Source organism: Pyxicephalus adspersus, chromosome 4 (genome assembly GCF_032062135.1).
Source record: "Pyxicephalus adspersus chromosome 4, UCB_Pads_2.0, whole genome shotgun sequence".
NCBI classification, from domain to species: Eukaryota; Metazoa; Chordata; class Amphibia; order Anura; family Pyxicephalidae; genus Pyxicephalus; species Pyxicephalus adspersus.
In genome coordinates, this window is record NC_092861.1 from 79914496 (window position 1) to 79929106 (window position 14611).

The window sequence follows — 14611 nt, forward strand, 5'->3', positions numbered from 1 at the left end:
TTGCTGAAAAGCGTGACGGCGTACGATTTTGGATCGCGAATACGAATGCGCGAGCGATCATCCGATTCTGCTTGATGAATTAGGGCCTATGTGTTTTCAATAGCAGTGATTGGTTTTCTGCCAGAAAATGTTTCAGTAAATGTCAGATTTACTCATTTTAAAAAGACCCCTAAATCTTCACTTTTAAGTTTTGTTTATTTTGAAGCATATTTCTATTTCGACTGCATGATTTGCTTAGTATTTACTATTTATTGCCAGGTTAACATTTTACAGGTTAACATGATACAAAAATAGTGTGTTTTAGGGCCCATTAGATTTTTAATTTAATCCTGGTGCTTACTGATCTCTCTCAGATTGTACTGATGCCTGTACAACCCTTTTTAGGCATCTTAAACTCTTTTCATTCAAGTCTATAGATGGCAAGAGCAGTGTGAACCACCCCTGGATGCTACATTGAAAATCCAGAAAACCACATGTAAATGGTGCTGCTTTCTGACGCCTTTCAAATGAAGGCAAGCTAATGGACCTATTTGAGTCGTGCTTGCTCATCTCAACAACAAGAGGTGCAAGTTTATAAAATGAATGCCAACCCCTCTTCTTTTTCACATAAAGCAGTATTGTAAACATGGTGTTATGTAATAATAAAACCATAATTATTGTCCATTTAAGTAATTCTAAAGCACTATAACACCAACCAAAATCATATAGAATGACTATATGTTATCTAAAACACTTTCATCTTCTGTTTTTTGTTGTTAAACAGAGCATTTTTTATATATGAAAAAAAGAAATGTTTTCTGATTGTCAGAGAAATCTCATTACGACCATAGCTCTGTACACTTCGTATATAAGAAAAAAAATGTTTTAATAGCCATATATCACAACTACTTTTTGGTTTTAAACTGTTGACATCAGAAGATAAGCTTAAAAAATAGACTGTGTTCTTTTGAGGTAATCCATACCATATTAACCAAACTTTTGTTAGGTTTCTGTTGCTATAGGTTTGAAAGCAGTAGATTACTGAAACAAGCTTGCTTGGTAAAAAAAAAAAAAATGTAATTCTTTTTTAAACTTATATACTCCTAGGCACTAATCTGTGGGTAGGAGAGGGCAATAAAGAAAAGCAAGTGCCCTGTTCCTGTTGATTAGTGGTTTTAAGACTCTACATACCAGTCAAATACCACATACACAATACTCTTCAAAATTAAAAATCAAACTTAAATATAAAAGATATTTAATAAATTCAATCTAAGTCAACTATTTATATTTTCTAGAAATAAAATGGAGATGTTTGTTACTATACCAATATATCCAATGTTGGTGTTCTTCCATATTCATATTGAGTGTAACTTGACACAATCCAATACATCAGTTAGTATCAAAGTTCTTTGGATTGGTTATGCAGCGTATGAAGTTAAAGCTGAACCTAATTTGTCGGTGAGTGATGAGCTTATGTCATAATCAGCAAGAATGCACAACATATTTGCTGATTTTGGCGCATAATTTGGGAACTAAGGTGGTGTAGAGAGATAATGTACCTGTGTGTGGATCATCAATGTTTTTTCATGCCTTTGGGCTGCATTCTAAAACTATGGTTTTGATTTATTAAAGCTCTCCAGGGCTGGAGAGGATACACTTTTATCAGTGAAGCTGGGTGATCCAGCAAACCTGAAATGGATTTCCTAAAAGTCACTTGCAATTAGCAAATGTTTTAAATCCTGCACCAGATCCATTCCAGGTTTGCTGGATCATCCAGCTTCACTGAATAAAGTGTATCCTCTCCAGCCTTGGAGAGCTTTAATAAATCAGGGCCTATATGCTGACAGTCCAGGTTCTTCTGAAAAGGTTGATGATCCTAATACAGATACATTATCTCTTTTTACCACCTCTGTTCCCAAACTTGGAAAATTATTCAATCAATATGCCTCATCAACTCCAATACAGGTAAATGTGTCCTTCATAATTACCCCCAAGGAAGCCAATTGGCAAAACGTGTTGTGCAAACAAACAAAAAAAAAAAAAAACATTTAGCTCCTTCTCTAAAATGCTGATATGTTTAGGAAGTTTGATGTATAGTTCTTGGTTGATACCCCGAATCTGAGATTGGGACCGGATCAACATAAACTACTGATTGTCTATTGCAGTGTTTCCCAACCTTTCTTAGTCGCGGCACATATTTTACAATTAGAAAAATCCCACGGAACACCACCAAAAAGTCAGACACGTAAATTAGCTACCTGCTGCCATCTAGTGGAAGAGTTTTTTTTGGTTCTGCCTATCACTATACATTGCTGGTATAGACAAATGAAGACAAATTTTTTGCAGTAAATAAATCATTTTGGGACCAATTAACTGAAATTGGATAATTTCCCACGGTACACCCGAAGATCTCTCAAGGCACACTAGTGTGCCGCGGAACAGCGGTTGAAAAACACTGGTCTATTGAACCATTGATTATTTTTGTTTTGTACCCATATAAGCACAAGTAGAAATGCATTCATTTACATTCATTTCAATTTGCTATGTAAAATAAAAAAAAAAAAAAAAAAAAAAAAAACATCTTTATTCTAGCCTTTTTTTAAATTTCTTACAAACATTAACATTTGTCAACTCACACAGTTTCTATGAGTGGGGTTTTGGCTATGTAAGAAATATTTATGGAGATAAGCCTGTTACTCTTTATAGTTATCTGTTATTTTTATCAGTTGTGTGTAATTTGGCATGTTTCCCTTCACTTCCTGTCCTAAAGATTCCACAGGAAATGTGAGAATATGTTCCTAAAATGAGGGAAATTTCCTTTAGGTAGTTGTTTTGGGGACAAATGTCCCTGTTAAAAGATCTCCCTTCTGCTCTTGTTGTGGTGGAAACCTCCACTTTTCTTTCTCGTTACATCAGTGGTCAGAAAGTTAATCTCCATAACGGCTCAGACAGTTATAAAACACTGACACTGGTTCTAAACTCTCACCAATATCAAATTTGAAAAATATAAAGTTTTACTTTTTAATTATACATTAAAGATTTTGCATGTCCCTGGTCCAGTGGTTGATTAAACGATTAAACCAAACAGGAAATGATCAACACAATAACATATGGGTTAAAATAAGTCAATTAAATGGAACCATTTGTGTAGGAGAATGAACCCTGGGTACGGAAAAGTCATTGTTTACTAACAAGTGGAGGCCTTTGATTACAGTTCAATGTAAAACATCTTACACAATGGCACAGAGACAAAACACAGGGTAGTCTTAATCCATTACAAAGCTCTTTCACAGGCAGAAATTTCAAGGAAGATAGTTGTTTCCATATATGCCGTGCACTCTGTCCTGGAGATGTAAAAAAAAAAGGCATCATTCAGGATCGAAAACACACTGGTCAGCCAAGGAAATTTAGTGCAGCAGATGAAAGACACAATGCCAAAGGATTGGAGAGTGATAAAAGGATCAGTGCTGCATTTGCATTTCTGCATTTACAGTTGCTGACAATTTGGTCAGAACAAATGGTCTTCTCAATGCTGAAAATTGCGAGAGGATCCATTACTTATTCATTTTACAGCAGGTCCATGATTCCAAACATTTAGCCAAAGTCAAAAAGAACTCTTCAGAGAAAGTAGATATTGTGGCCCAGAACCCTGATCTCAATATCTTGGAGTCTGCCTGAATAGAGGCCGAAGCAACTAGGCTGCCTAAATCTACAGAACTGTGGTTAGTTCTCCTGGATATTTGGAACAGTCTACCTGCCTAAAAAAAAAAAGAAATCATGCAAGTGTAAACCTGATGCTGTATTGAAGTCAGGTGGTAGACACCAAATATTGATTTATGGTTTATGCATTTTGTAGGCTGTTAATCTATTAATAAAAAAACTTATTTTATTTTTGCAAGCATCCTATTTTTTTTTCTAAAATTTTCCTTAAAAAATTGCACAGTACTGTATATAAATAAATTAATACATAAAGGCAGACATGCCTTCAAGTTAACATCTCACTTCCAAACTTTGTGAATTAAAGTTTTATCATGTTAGTCCTTAATGTACAACACATGCAGCTTCCACATAAGCAATTTAATAAGGTACAGCAAAGTATTTTAATTAATCACTTTGCCCTGCACTGTAACAAAGTTAAGGTTGCCATAGAAACTGAACATTTTCACATTAGTGCCTAAAAATTCTCTATACACTGGTTACCTGGATGTTGCCAAAATAGCTTTGTTTTTAGAAATTAGACCACCACAAATAAGAGTTGGGGTGTTGAACAATTGTTTGAAAATTGTTCCCCCACCCTCCCTAATTTTCCATACTCAAATGTTGTTGGGGTAGTAACAGGCACAATGATAATAAACTAACTTTGCTTTCTTTAGACAACACATTTACTAAGTTCATTATACACCCACACTTTCTTCATGTAGCTGTCACACAGAATTTCACGTTAATCCATTCTGCTCCTGTAAACATTTCAGCTGATTCAACATGACAACTCTGACTTCCCGTTGTAAAGAGTATTGCAAGGCACTTGCAAACATAACAATTGGCCATATTTAGGGAACGGTACACGTGCTTGATAAAGCATAGAAACATCCAAGTCAACGCTGTTCAGAATATCAAGCTAATAATTTTTCTGAATTGTTTGATTAAAATCTGTTTTTTATTTGCTTTATTTAAAGGATATGCACACTTTATTGCAAAACACTTATTCTTCACTACTTCCACCCCCCTCCCCCCAAGTTGAAACAATGTAATTCACCCTCCTCCACAGATTCATTCTTGAATTTACACCTTATGTCTTCTAGTCTTCTTCCCTGTTGGCACCTACACTTTATAAGCAACACAGCCGTAGTTGAGCCCTATAGAAATCTCTGATACCTAGAGTGTGGTGTTTGCTTTGCTGTGAATTGACCTGTGTTATGTTATCACAACAAATTTAAATGAGCGCATTACAAATCATGATTGATGACTGATTTATAAAGACAGACAAATAATTTAAAATCAATTGTTTAATTGGAGGAAAAAAAAGATTTCAATTAATTGTAAATATTACCTGTGATGACGGATTCCAAAATGAGTTTCCAAGAAACCCCACTTCCACAAAATGCTTTCAGGGAGGGCTTTATTCCAGAAAGCATTCTTACCTGCCTAATTGTTCCCATCAACAGCCAAATTTGTTGAGCTGAAAATGCACTGTTTAGTTTTGGTTTCTGGGATACCTGGCTCATCTGGCTTCCCTTGCAGTTGCTTAACTGCATGAACCCATGCACTTGATGCATAGGACCTATGTCATTCTGGCCTGGTCAATCAACTTGTTTGAAGATCAGAACAAGGAAGAGAAGAAGGAAGAAGATGGTAGCCCCCAACCACCCCCCCTCCCCCCCCCCCCCCCCGCAACAGCGAAGACAAGTGAATATTATTTAGGTTTAGTTCCACTTTAAATATTTGCAAATAGGATATTTGTGTATTAGTAGGTAGTTAAATAAATGTCACAATGATTTTCAGAATCTGGTACTTAAGTAAAGATCACATGACCCCTAAAGTGTTTCACAGCAAAGTGGACATATACTCACAATCCGGACATTTAGGTTTATTTTTTTATTTATATATAATTTAGTAACCTGTGTAGTATTTTTTTTAAATTGACCTTAATGGAGTTTTTTTGTGTAGGAACCTGAAACATCACAAATAAACATGTATTTTGTTTAACTGAGGAGGAAATAAAAGTAAGTTAAGTTTGGAGCCAAAAAACAACATTTTAGGGGCTAAGGAAAGGTTTTCTGACTAACCGTACCCTGTGGTTCCCGCTTGTAGACTGGACTTTTACCTTTAAACATTTGAAATGGTTGGCTGATATTTTATTGGAGTGTGAAATTTGTCATAAATTATGTTCTAATTATTTTTGGTTTCCTAATATTACCATCCACATTAACAGCCATCATTTTGCCAGTTATTGTAGCTGATGTAAGTCACAAAAAGTTTCCCACCCAGTTTTCCACAGTACATCAAGATGTTAAGTAAATATTATAGGCTGACCAAAGGGCTTTTTTTTAATTTATGTAAAGTAAATGGTAAATCGGCTTTGCTTTAATCCCCCATATACCACCTACATACCCTCAGATCTTTCTTCCACTTACTCAGCCCTCCATTCATTGGGGGGAGAAAGACATGCCTGGTACTTTTGTGGATGGTCTCATAAGGAGGACAGAGCCCTATGCAAGCCTTCTGCAACTTCTATGTTCTTTGGCTGCCAAAGCCTTGGCAGAGAAACAAGGTTTCAAAAGGAAAATAAGCATATGCTGCAGGCGTACCTGTTTTCATTAACAATTTAAGTCAATCTAAACCATCATTAACATACAAGTATCTGGTAGACCCACTGTAGTGCGTGCAATTTTTCTAAACCAATCTGGAAATGTACTGTTTACCTTATAGAACTGTTACACTAACCTATATATTGGTATATAACTTTATACCTACTCCCTGATTTGCAGTAATATGTCATCTTTTGTAGTAGTACCCACTGTAGGCTAGTAATTGATAAAGTATGGTATATGTACTAGTAATGTTATCATTGCTAAATGCTTACACATTTGGTAAAAGTGAGAGTGAAATCCAACAACATTATTAGAGGTATTGAAAGTAGTAGTTCAAATTGGGGCATACAATTCCTGTTATTATTTTCCTCTGATATTGCTGGTTTCCTGAATAAGGCCTGAAAACTTGTTTTGGTGTGTGTTTAGTAACAGTGCACTCTTAAAACTAGCATTCTGCTATCTTCAGTAATTCATTGTCTTTTTCTATTACAAAGCATGGTAGGTAGGTAGCACCAAAAAGGACATAAGACCTTATCTTAAACATGAAATTCAGTTTTGGGCACATGTTTACAAGAACCAATCTTACAGTATTAAGGGAAATGTAAAGAGTAGGAACCAAGCTATGAAGAGGAGTAATAGGGTTCAGGTACAAAATAGGATTGCTGAACCAAAAATTTCTCTCCTGTAAAGTGACATAAACGGGGGCTAATATAACCATGTAAAAATATTTAAATTGTTAATACAATAAACTTGAGCTTGTGGTTGTCCTGCAAAATTCCCAAACTGGGAAATTTTATTAAATGGCAAAGCATGGTTCTACACTATCAAATTCAAGGGCTTAGAAAAGGGTTAGACTCTTTGGCATCCGACATAAACATGATATTAGTGCATAAATGTCATTTCTTGTGCATATTTTGTATTTTTTATGTGTAGTATTTAACAAAATAGTTTTATTTATGTTATCTGTTTAATGTTCTACAATCTTTTCAGGTGCTTTTGGGATATGCAGCGAACCTTGCATGAAATATGTTTGGAATGGACAACTTTTAAAATGTGTAAAAGACATTGTACATCGTGATTGGCTACTTTATATAATTCATGGGTTTTGTGGACAGTCCAGTATCCTTTAAGACATGATCAAAGCAATGTAAATGAAAGAAGTGAGTTTCACGTTATGCAATGATTGCACTAATAGTGGTAAAAGTGCTAAGCAGATTTTTGCAATAGAAAAATGTTAAAACTATGTGTTGCATAATATTAGATTCAGAAAAATCTATCTTTATGGGTATTTTCTAATTACTGATTGATGCATGAACATTAAAAGCTGTGAATGTTGAGTCATCTGTTGTGATTATTTTATACCATACATCTTTTATTTGTTCTGTTCAGTTTGGTTCATTATATCACACATTTTCCCTAAACAAATGTACCAAGAGCTACTAATTTATGGTCGACCGATCTATGTGACTCTGATGGCAAGAAGATCAAGCAAATTTGCTGGGACACGCTTTTTAAAGAGAGGAGCAAATTGTGAGGTAAATGATCATGCTTTGAGTTCTTAATATTTTGGAACAGGGAGGATTTAACTTTAGGGACATTTTGAAAGTACCTTTTCCATGGGGCTACCCCTCATACAGTCTGGCTAAATGCTTGCTCTTACTTAGGGCACCTTTATTCGTTGCTCTGTCTTGTAGACTGATTTACGTGCTGGCTTCCGCTATATTATGGGGACTACAGTGTGCAACCTCTGCTAGTCCTAGCTCTGTTCCAATCAACTTTGACTTCACTGACTTGAACACCAACATTAAAGCTACAAGTGAATTGCATATGTGGGCACCCAAGCGCAGACATTTTACTGCAGGAATTCCCGAGAAATATAGGACATCTTTCCATGGTCCAGCATCTGCTACATGCTGAAATAACAATTTGGGCCCTTTTAAATAATTAAAACACTTTCTCATATCAAGCAGCTGTTCATTTTGAAATGCTCGCATTTGCATCAAACTGCAAATGCGAGCAAGTGCAATACCCTTAAAAAAAAAAAAAAGGATGTTCCCGTTAAAAAAAAAAACTTAAACAGAATTTTTACCCTACATAAAAGGGTTGTCTACCCTTTTATATAAAGTGAAATTTCTGAGTTTAGGTAAGCTTTGAAGTGACTTAGAATTGTGCTTGTAGCTGACTATAAATCAGGAACAGTTAATATTGGTAAACTCCCGCATTTCTCTTTTCTTTTAGGGTGATGTAGCCAACGAAGTAGAGACAGAGCAAATAGTGCATGATGCCTCTGTGATGTCATTTACAGCTGGAAGCTATTCTTCCTATGTTCAAGTACGAGGCTCAGTCCCTTTGTATTGGTCCCAGGACATTTCCACTATGATGCCAAAGCCGCCAATAACATGTAAGATTTCATAGTTTACTTATTGGGGTGGGACAGCTGGTTGTTGTTAGAAAAAATCCAATTTTTAGACTTTTTGATTGCAGCCTACTGACTCCCAACCCCCATGTCATCACTGAGTTTCGTTCAACAATCTCATAGCTGTAGCACACTAAGCCCGAGCCTTCGGTGTTCTGGCTTGCAGTGGTTTTCAGTACCAATCTTTTAAGGATTTTTTTTGTACTTTCAAAAGAAACGCTCTGATGATGTAGGGTTGGCAAGCATTACATATGCAACATAGAAAGCATTAAAAAAGTATCAATTACGTGGATAAAAATAATTGCTGGGCTGATATAACTCTGTTGCTTCTGCTAATATACCTAATACAGATTGCTGCTGCTGTTATTGCACCTAATACAAATTGTTGCCCTGTGTTGTGTTGTGAGGATAGGTGATGCAAGAAGACTTTTCTTAAGACCAACAAACTGATGCAGTAATGTGTAAAAACTGATTGAATCAGCCATCAGTCAGCCAGGCAAATTGAATTCTGCTCCAAATGTTTGAATCTGGTTGCTAAATAAAAAGAATTAAGTAAGTTAGTAATTTCTAGTTAAATCAAATTTTAGAGATTGTTCATCTCTGCTCGTCATTCTAATGTCAGGCTAAAAATCTGACATGTGTACAGCTGTGACGTTGTTCATCATTCCTCCATGATGGATCGTCAAATGACTTATCGGGAATGACCACTATGCATGTCATTGGATGAGAGCATAGTAGAGTGCCATTCAGTTGTCCTCTCCCCTCCCCATAGAACAGGATGGGTGCTGTGTGTTTCCAGTACCAAAATTCCAACAGACGTGTATATAGCCTAATTTTTAACTATCTAATTTTTAACTATCAACATTTTATTTAGGGAAGACTCTTTTCTACATTGCTTCTAGAGCTTGTCTTTTTTATTGCAGCTAAATAGTCTGGCCTTAGTTAGCTTCGCTTTTGGAGTTTTGTGTTAGACCCACTGAAATAGACGTCGGGGGAATAGCCTTGGAAGTATCTTTTGGGCTCTGAGTTTTACACATGATACTTTCCAGACCCCATTCTGCTAACAATTTAGCCGCATAGTGATTTTCCACTACAGAAATGTCAGCAATGCTTCAGAGCTTCCCCTGTGTCCAAAGACCCTATGACCAGGCTAGTCAGACTGAGCATTCAGAGGTACCCTATTACATTGATTGCTAGGCTCTTTTAAATTCCCTGGCTTTTTTTTTTAGTGGAAAGGGCTAATGGTTAATGCTCCTAGTGTAATTCTTCTCTTCATCTCAACCAGAACTACTTGCCTTGGCCCCTTTGTTAGCCTCCAGTCTTATAAAAAGGTCATACCCCTCATATTTCCTCAGATTGGGGAAGTCCATTTCTCAGCTACTGTGTCTTCAAACACTGACTTTGTATTCCCAAATAGACTATGTAAAGGTAATTGAGTTTCTTGTTCCATCTATCTGGATGGTTCTGGCAGACAATCATTTAAATGGCCATTTTATAAAAGTGTTTCTTAAAAAGATTTCACTGTCCCAGCCTTATGGCAGTAAAAGAAATTCCATTCACCATATTTATAAAGTGGTGATCCGCCTAATTACCAGGTAGCATTCTTCACCGTTTTGGAATTTGGAAACATCTTAAGCTGTTACACTGCCATTTTTACAAGTGTTTGCCACCATATTCTCGGACAACCTGATCACTTTTGCAGCTGTTCGTTGCTATAGAAAGTGGATAGCAGTTGTTCCACTCAAGTGAACAGAGCTAGGTCTTCACTTTTTGTTTCCCTAAAGTATTACTCTAGTAGCTTTCTCTACTTTTAGAAGCCTGACTGCCAGGGAACAAAACCTGTTTCCACTTCATAAATGTGGCATAATAAATACGGCGATCAGGTTTCCAAAAGTATAGACAATTTTCTGTTCTCCACTTCTTTATAAATAGGCCCCCAAAAAGTTTTAAGGTGAGTACAAAGATCTAGTATTTCAGCTGTCTAATTTTGTATTTTCTGTTCTAATAGTGGACCAAGCAGATCCATATGCACATGTTGCAGCTTCCCATTTTGACCAAATGCTTCAGAGATTTGGATCACCTATTATTATTCTAAACCTTGTGAAGGTAAGAAAATATATTTTCAGAATTTTTATTAGGTCACAACATAATTAAACCTTAATATCAAACTTGTGTTCAGTCACCTAGGATGACATGATTACATATACCTAAATGTACACCCTGCTTCTTGTGATGGGACTTATAATGGATCATGGAAACTGACTTCTGAAGAACACAGCAGGGTGTACATCACAGTGCACCTGCCTTAAAAAAAAAAAAAAAAAAAATGCTTGGTGTGGCATGCAGTCTATGGTGTCTTTTGTAGTGCTCTTTGTAATGCAACATGGCAGACTTCATGTGATACAAGAGGACAATATTACTACAATTAATACAAAAATATATATTCGTGTGACCAGTCACTTCACCTCAAGGGCTGAATGGGCTAATTTCCCTTTCATTAAAGTGAATGGGGCTTTACTTGCTTCAGAGTTTTCTTACAATCTAAGTAAAGAATTAATTTGTAAAGCATAACATAGTGCTGTTTAAATGTGCCATTAGATAGGCTAGATTATTTTTTTTTGAAAAGCAAGGATTTGATTGTCATGGGAAGGCTGTGTGTGTGTGTGTGTGTGTTTTTTTTAATTTTTTTATGACCCTTTATATTTGTTTTGTAAGTAAAGCGGAAATAGTAGCAATAACGTATAACATAGTCACAATTACAACAACTTTCAGCAGTTATATTTTCTTTAGTTCATATAAGACCTTTTATTTATCTATTTATTTTTTTGTTTTTATTGATTTTATATAATTTTCCATAACAAGAACCTAAATAACATTCAATAGGTGCAGTATTACAATTAAATAAATGTGTTCCATTACATTACTCTAAATTTTAACAAAACACACATAACAAACTGAATAGAACCCAAACGTCCTGAGCCAGAAGTCAAATATCACCGTACCGATATCACAGAAACCCTCCATCTTCTCCAGACCCTTCCTAGCCGTTATCTAAAACCAACCCCTCTTTCCTCACCTAACCAATTTCCTACAGCCAAATAAACGCCTTCCTGACTATACCCTTGTAGGAGTTGTTTTTTCTATAGATCTGCAGTCAGATCGTCCAATAACCTTATTTCATTCACCCTAGGTATACATATGTCTAATGAGGGGGCCGTCAGTTTACTCCACATAGATGAAATACAAGCTTTGGCAGCTTTTAACAAAAATTTAAACACCGATTTGTTGTACATTTTCTGAGGCCAATCATTAAGGTGGAGAAGAAAAAAAACCCGGGTCATTAGGGATTGGTCTCCCGACAGATATTGGCAAATTTTCCTGATCCCCTCCCAGAATCCCACAAGCTGTGAGCATGTCCAGAAAATATGCAGCATCGTGCTCCTGTCCCCTCCAAATCTCCAGCATATATCTGGTTCACTGGGGAAAACACTGTGCACAAGTAAAACACTGTGCACACCTTTAAACATACGCTATGGCTCTAACACTTAGAAAAGGTTTTCTTTAAAGTCCATGTTTTCCTGTTCTGATTCCAAATTTATTATATATAAAAATGGGACCCACAGCTCTGCTTTGTGTAACACAAAGTGTGTGTTGCTGGAGAAATAATTCTAGGACCATTATTTCAGATTAATTATAAAGTAATGATTTTTAGGTTTCACCTATAGACAATTTTGATCTTGCTAATTTTGCTATGTCATTAATGCTATTACACATGCAATTTTAACGCTTGGGATATTTCATATCGGATATAAAAATATTGCAACAGTGTGCACTAACATTTTAGTGTAATTTTAATATAACTTTATGATGGGAAGATGAGAGGTCCAGTGACTAGTCATCACTGCACTCCATGAAGGCTCCATTTTCCAACTACATGGTGGACTTATGTGTCCTTGGTGATCCTGATGCTATAATGCTTGTGCTCTGCACTGCAGTTTATAGATAAAACAAAAAGCCTCCAGTAACCAGGCCTTTCTTGGCACATGTTTTATGCATAAATCTCTACCTCCTTGTTACTTTTTGTTTGTTCAGTTTGGGTGTGCTACAAAACCCTATCTTCAGTGTGCCTTCTTCCCCTTAAACTGTAAAACTTAATAAAAATTATTGCATACAAACAACTTGTGTAAACCTTTTCTGTACATGTTATTTTTTTCTGATTATACACCAGCAGCTATAGTGATTAGGCAGGGCAGCCATCTGCATGAACCAGCTGAGATAAAAAAATATTGCAGAATATTTGTTTCTTAGCCAGTAATGAAAACTACTAGGCTAATATTCCTGACACTACAATTAAGAGCGTTTGTGTGGCAAAGACGTCTCTGTACATTGGCATGAGATTGCTGCTTCAAGTATTTTGGAGGATTGCTTATGAACCTTAGCCAATTCATTCAATTTAGAGTGTCCAAAACGCAATGTACAATTCAAATGTTTGTAATTTTTCAGTGCTTACATAAATTTCATGCCTGAAATAATTGAAGTATACAAGATGAACTTCTAGTGAGAACATGGCGGGCTGGCTACCATGTTCACAATATTACACATATTTCCCTTTATGTTTCTCTTTTAAACTAGTTAGGGGTGCCTATGTCCTGATTTCCACCTGTCTTGTGAGAATAATGTTTGTAACTACAGAGGCACAGACACTATGAAAAAGGGTTGGCCAGCAGTGGGATAGGTGTTAAGAAGGAGGTTATGGTTAATATTAGGGGGTTAGACTGTCGAGACTGTCATCACTTCTCTTTCTAGAAATTCTGGTTGACCAGATCCTATGTTTTGAGGCTCCTTCCTGGAATGAGTTTGCAGACCAGGAGTTGTCTTTTTGATTTAAAGCATGTTTATTTCTGGGTCAATGACAATGAATAACAATTTATTGATTGCATCCAGACAATTAATATTCCCCAAAAAAAGGTATGTAAAGTCAATCCCCTTATTTCTCTCATTATGGATTCATCTAACCATTATGTGAGCTTTATGTATTTAGGAAATACCATACCGACCTTGTGTCCTCTGCCACAAGTGCCCACAACAGTCTTCCTCCTAATGGAATAGTGCTACATTCATTGTCAAGTTTTGTTCTTGTTTCTTTATCAAATGAGTATGAGGGCGTTTTAGGAGTTAATTTTGTTTGATAGCAGACACTGATTATTGTAAATGTGGTAGATTTGTTCCTGTTTAAACTTTCAGTATGTCATTTTAACTAACATTTTAAATTGTGGTTACTCCCTGTATTCTAGCATATCATTCTAAAAAAATTTTTTTTACTTCAGCCACTAAGAATTAAGTTGTAGTTTAAAGAAAAAATGTGACAATTTATGCAACAATTAAAGCACTTCCTTCTTCTGTGCATTGTTGTAGTATTTATGTAAATAAAAAGCAATCCACTGAAAATAGTTGGGGAATAGTTCGGGAATGTGCGTCTTCATAAACTGGTTTCACTGGGATTCCAGGATTTGAGGCATTTCAGTAATGAATGAAATTCATGACTCCCTGTTAAGAACAAACCTTATGTATAGCTTATGTTCTGCAATTTATCATTTATCATTTAAATTGTACTGTTTTAAATTCTGACTTTTGGAATCAACGGGGTTGATCAACAAATGCTAAAAATTTGATCCATGCTGTGTCTAAAATTCCAAGTCATGTTTGATTATAAAAAACCTTGTTGTCCCTTTCTTTTTTTAACTGCCATTTTTTGTCTTTTCAGTTCTGTCACTGTATCGTGCATAGGAATAATTCAGGGTTATATTTAGTATGAGGTCTAAGTATGTACATACTGTGTTCTTTCATAGTTAGAAAAGTAACATTAACCCAATTTATGAGCTTTTAGATTGTTGTAAGTTGCCGA

At 35.8% G+C, this 14611-nt stretch overlaps 1 protein-coding gene across 1 annotated transcript in view; it reads left to right on the forward strand.

Moving 5' to 3' along the window:
- Positions 1 to 14611, forward strand: part of FIG4 (FIG4 phosphoinositide 5-phosphatase) — a 164924-nt gene that overhangs the window by 56802 nt on the left and 93511 nt on the right. Inside the window, exons 8-11 of the mRNA XM_072408758.1 lie at positions 7281 to 7409; positions 7725 to 7825; positions 8529 to 8691; positions 10715 to 10812. Coding sequence (XP_072264859.1) covers positions 7281 to 7409; positions 7725 to 7825; positions 8529 to 8691; positions 10715 to 10812 — 491 coding nt within the window. The remainder of the gene's footprint in view (positions 1 to 7280; positions 7410 to 7724; positions 7826 to 8528; positions 8692 to 10714; positions 10813 to 14611) is intronic.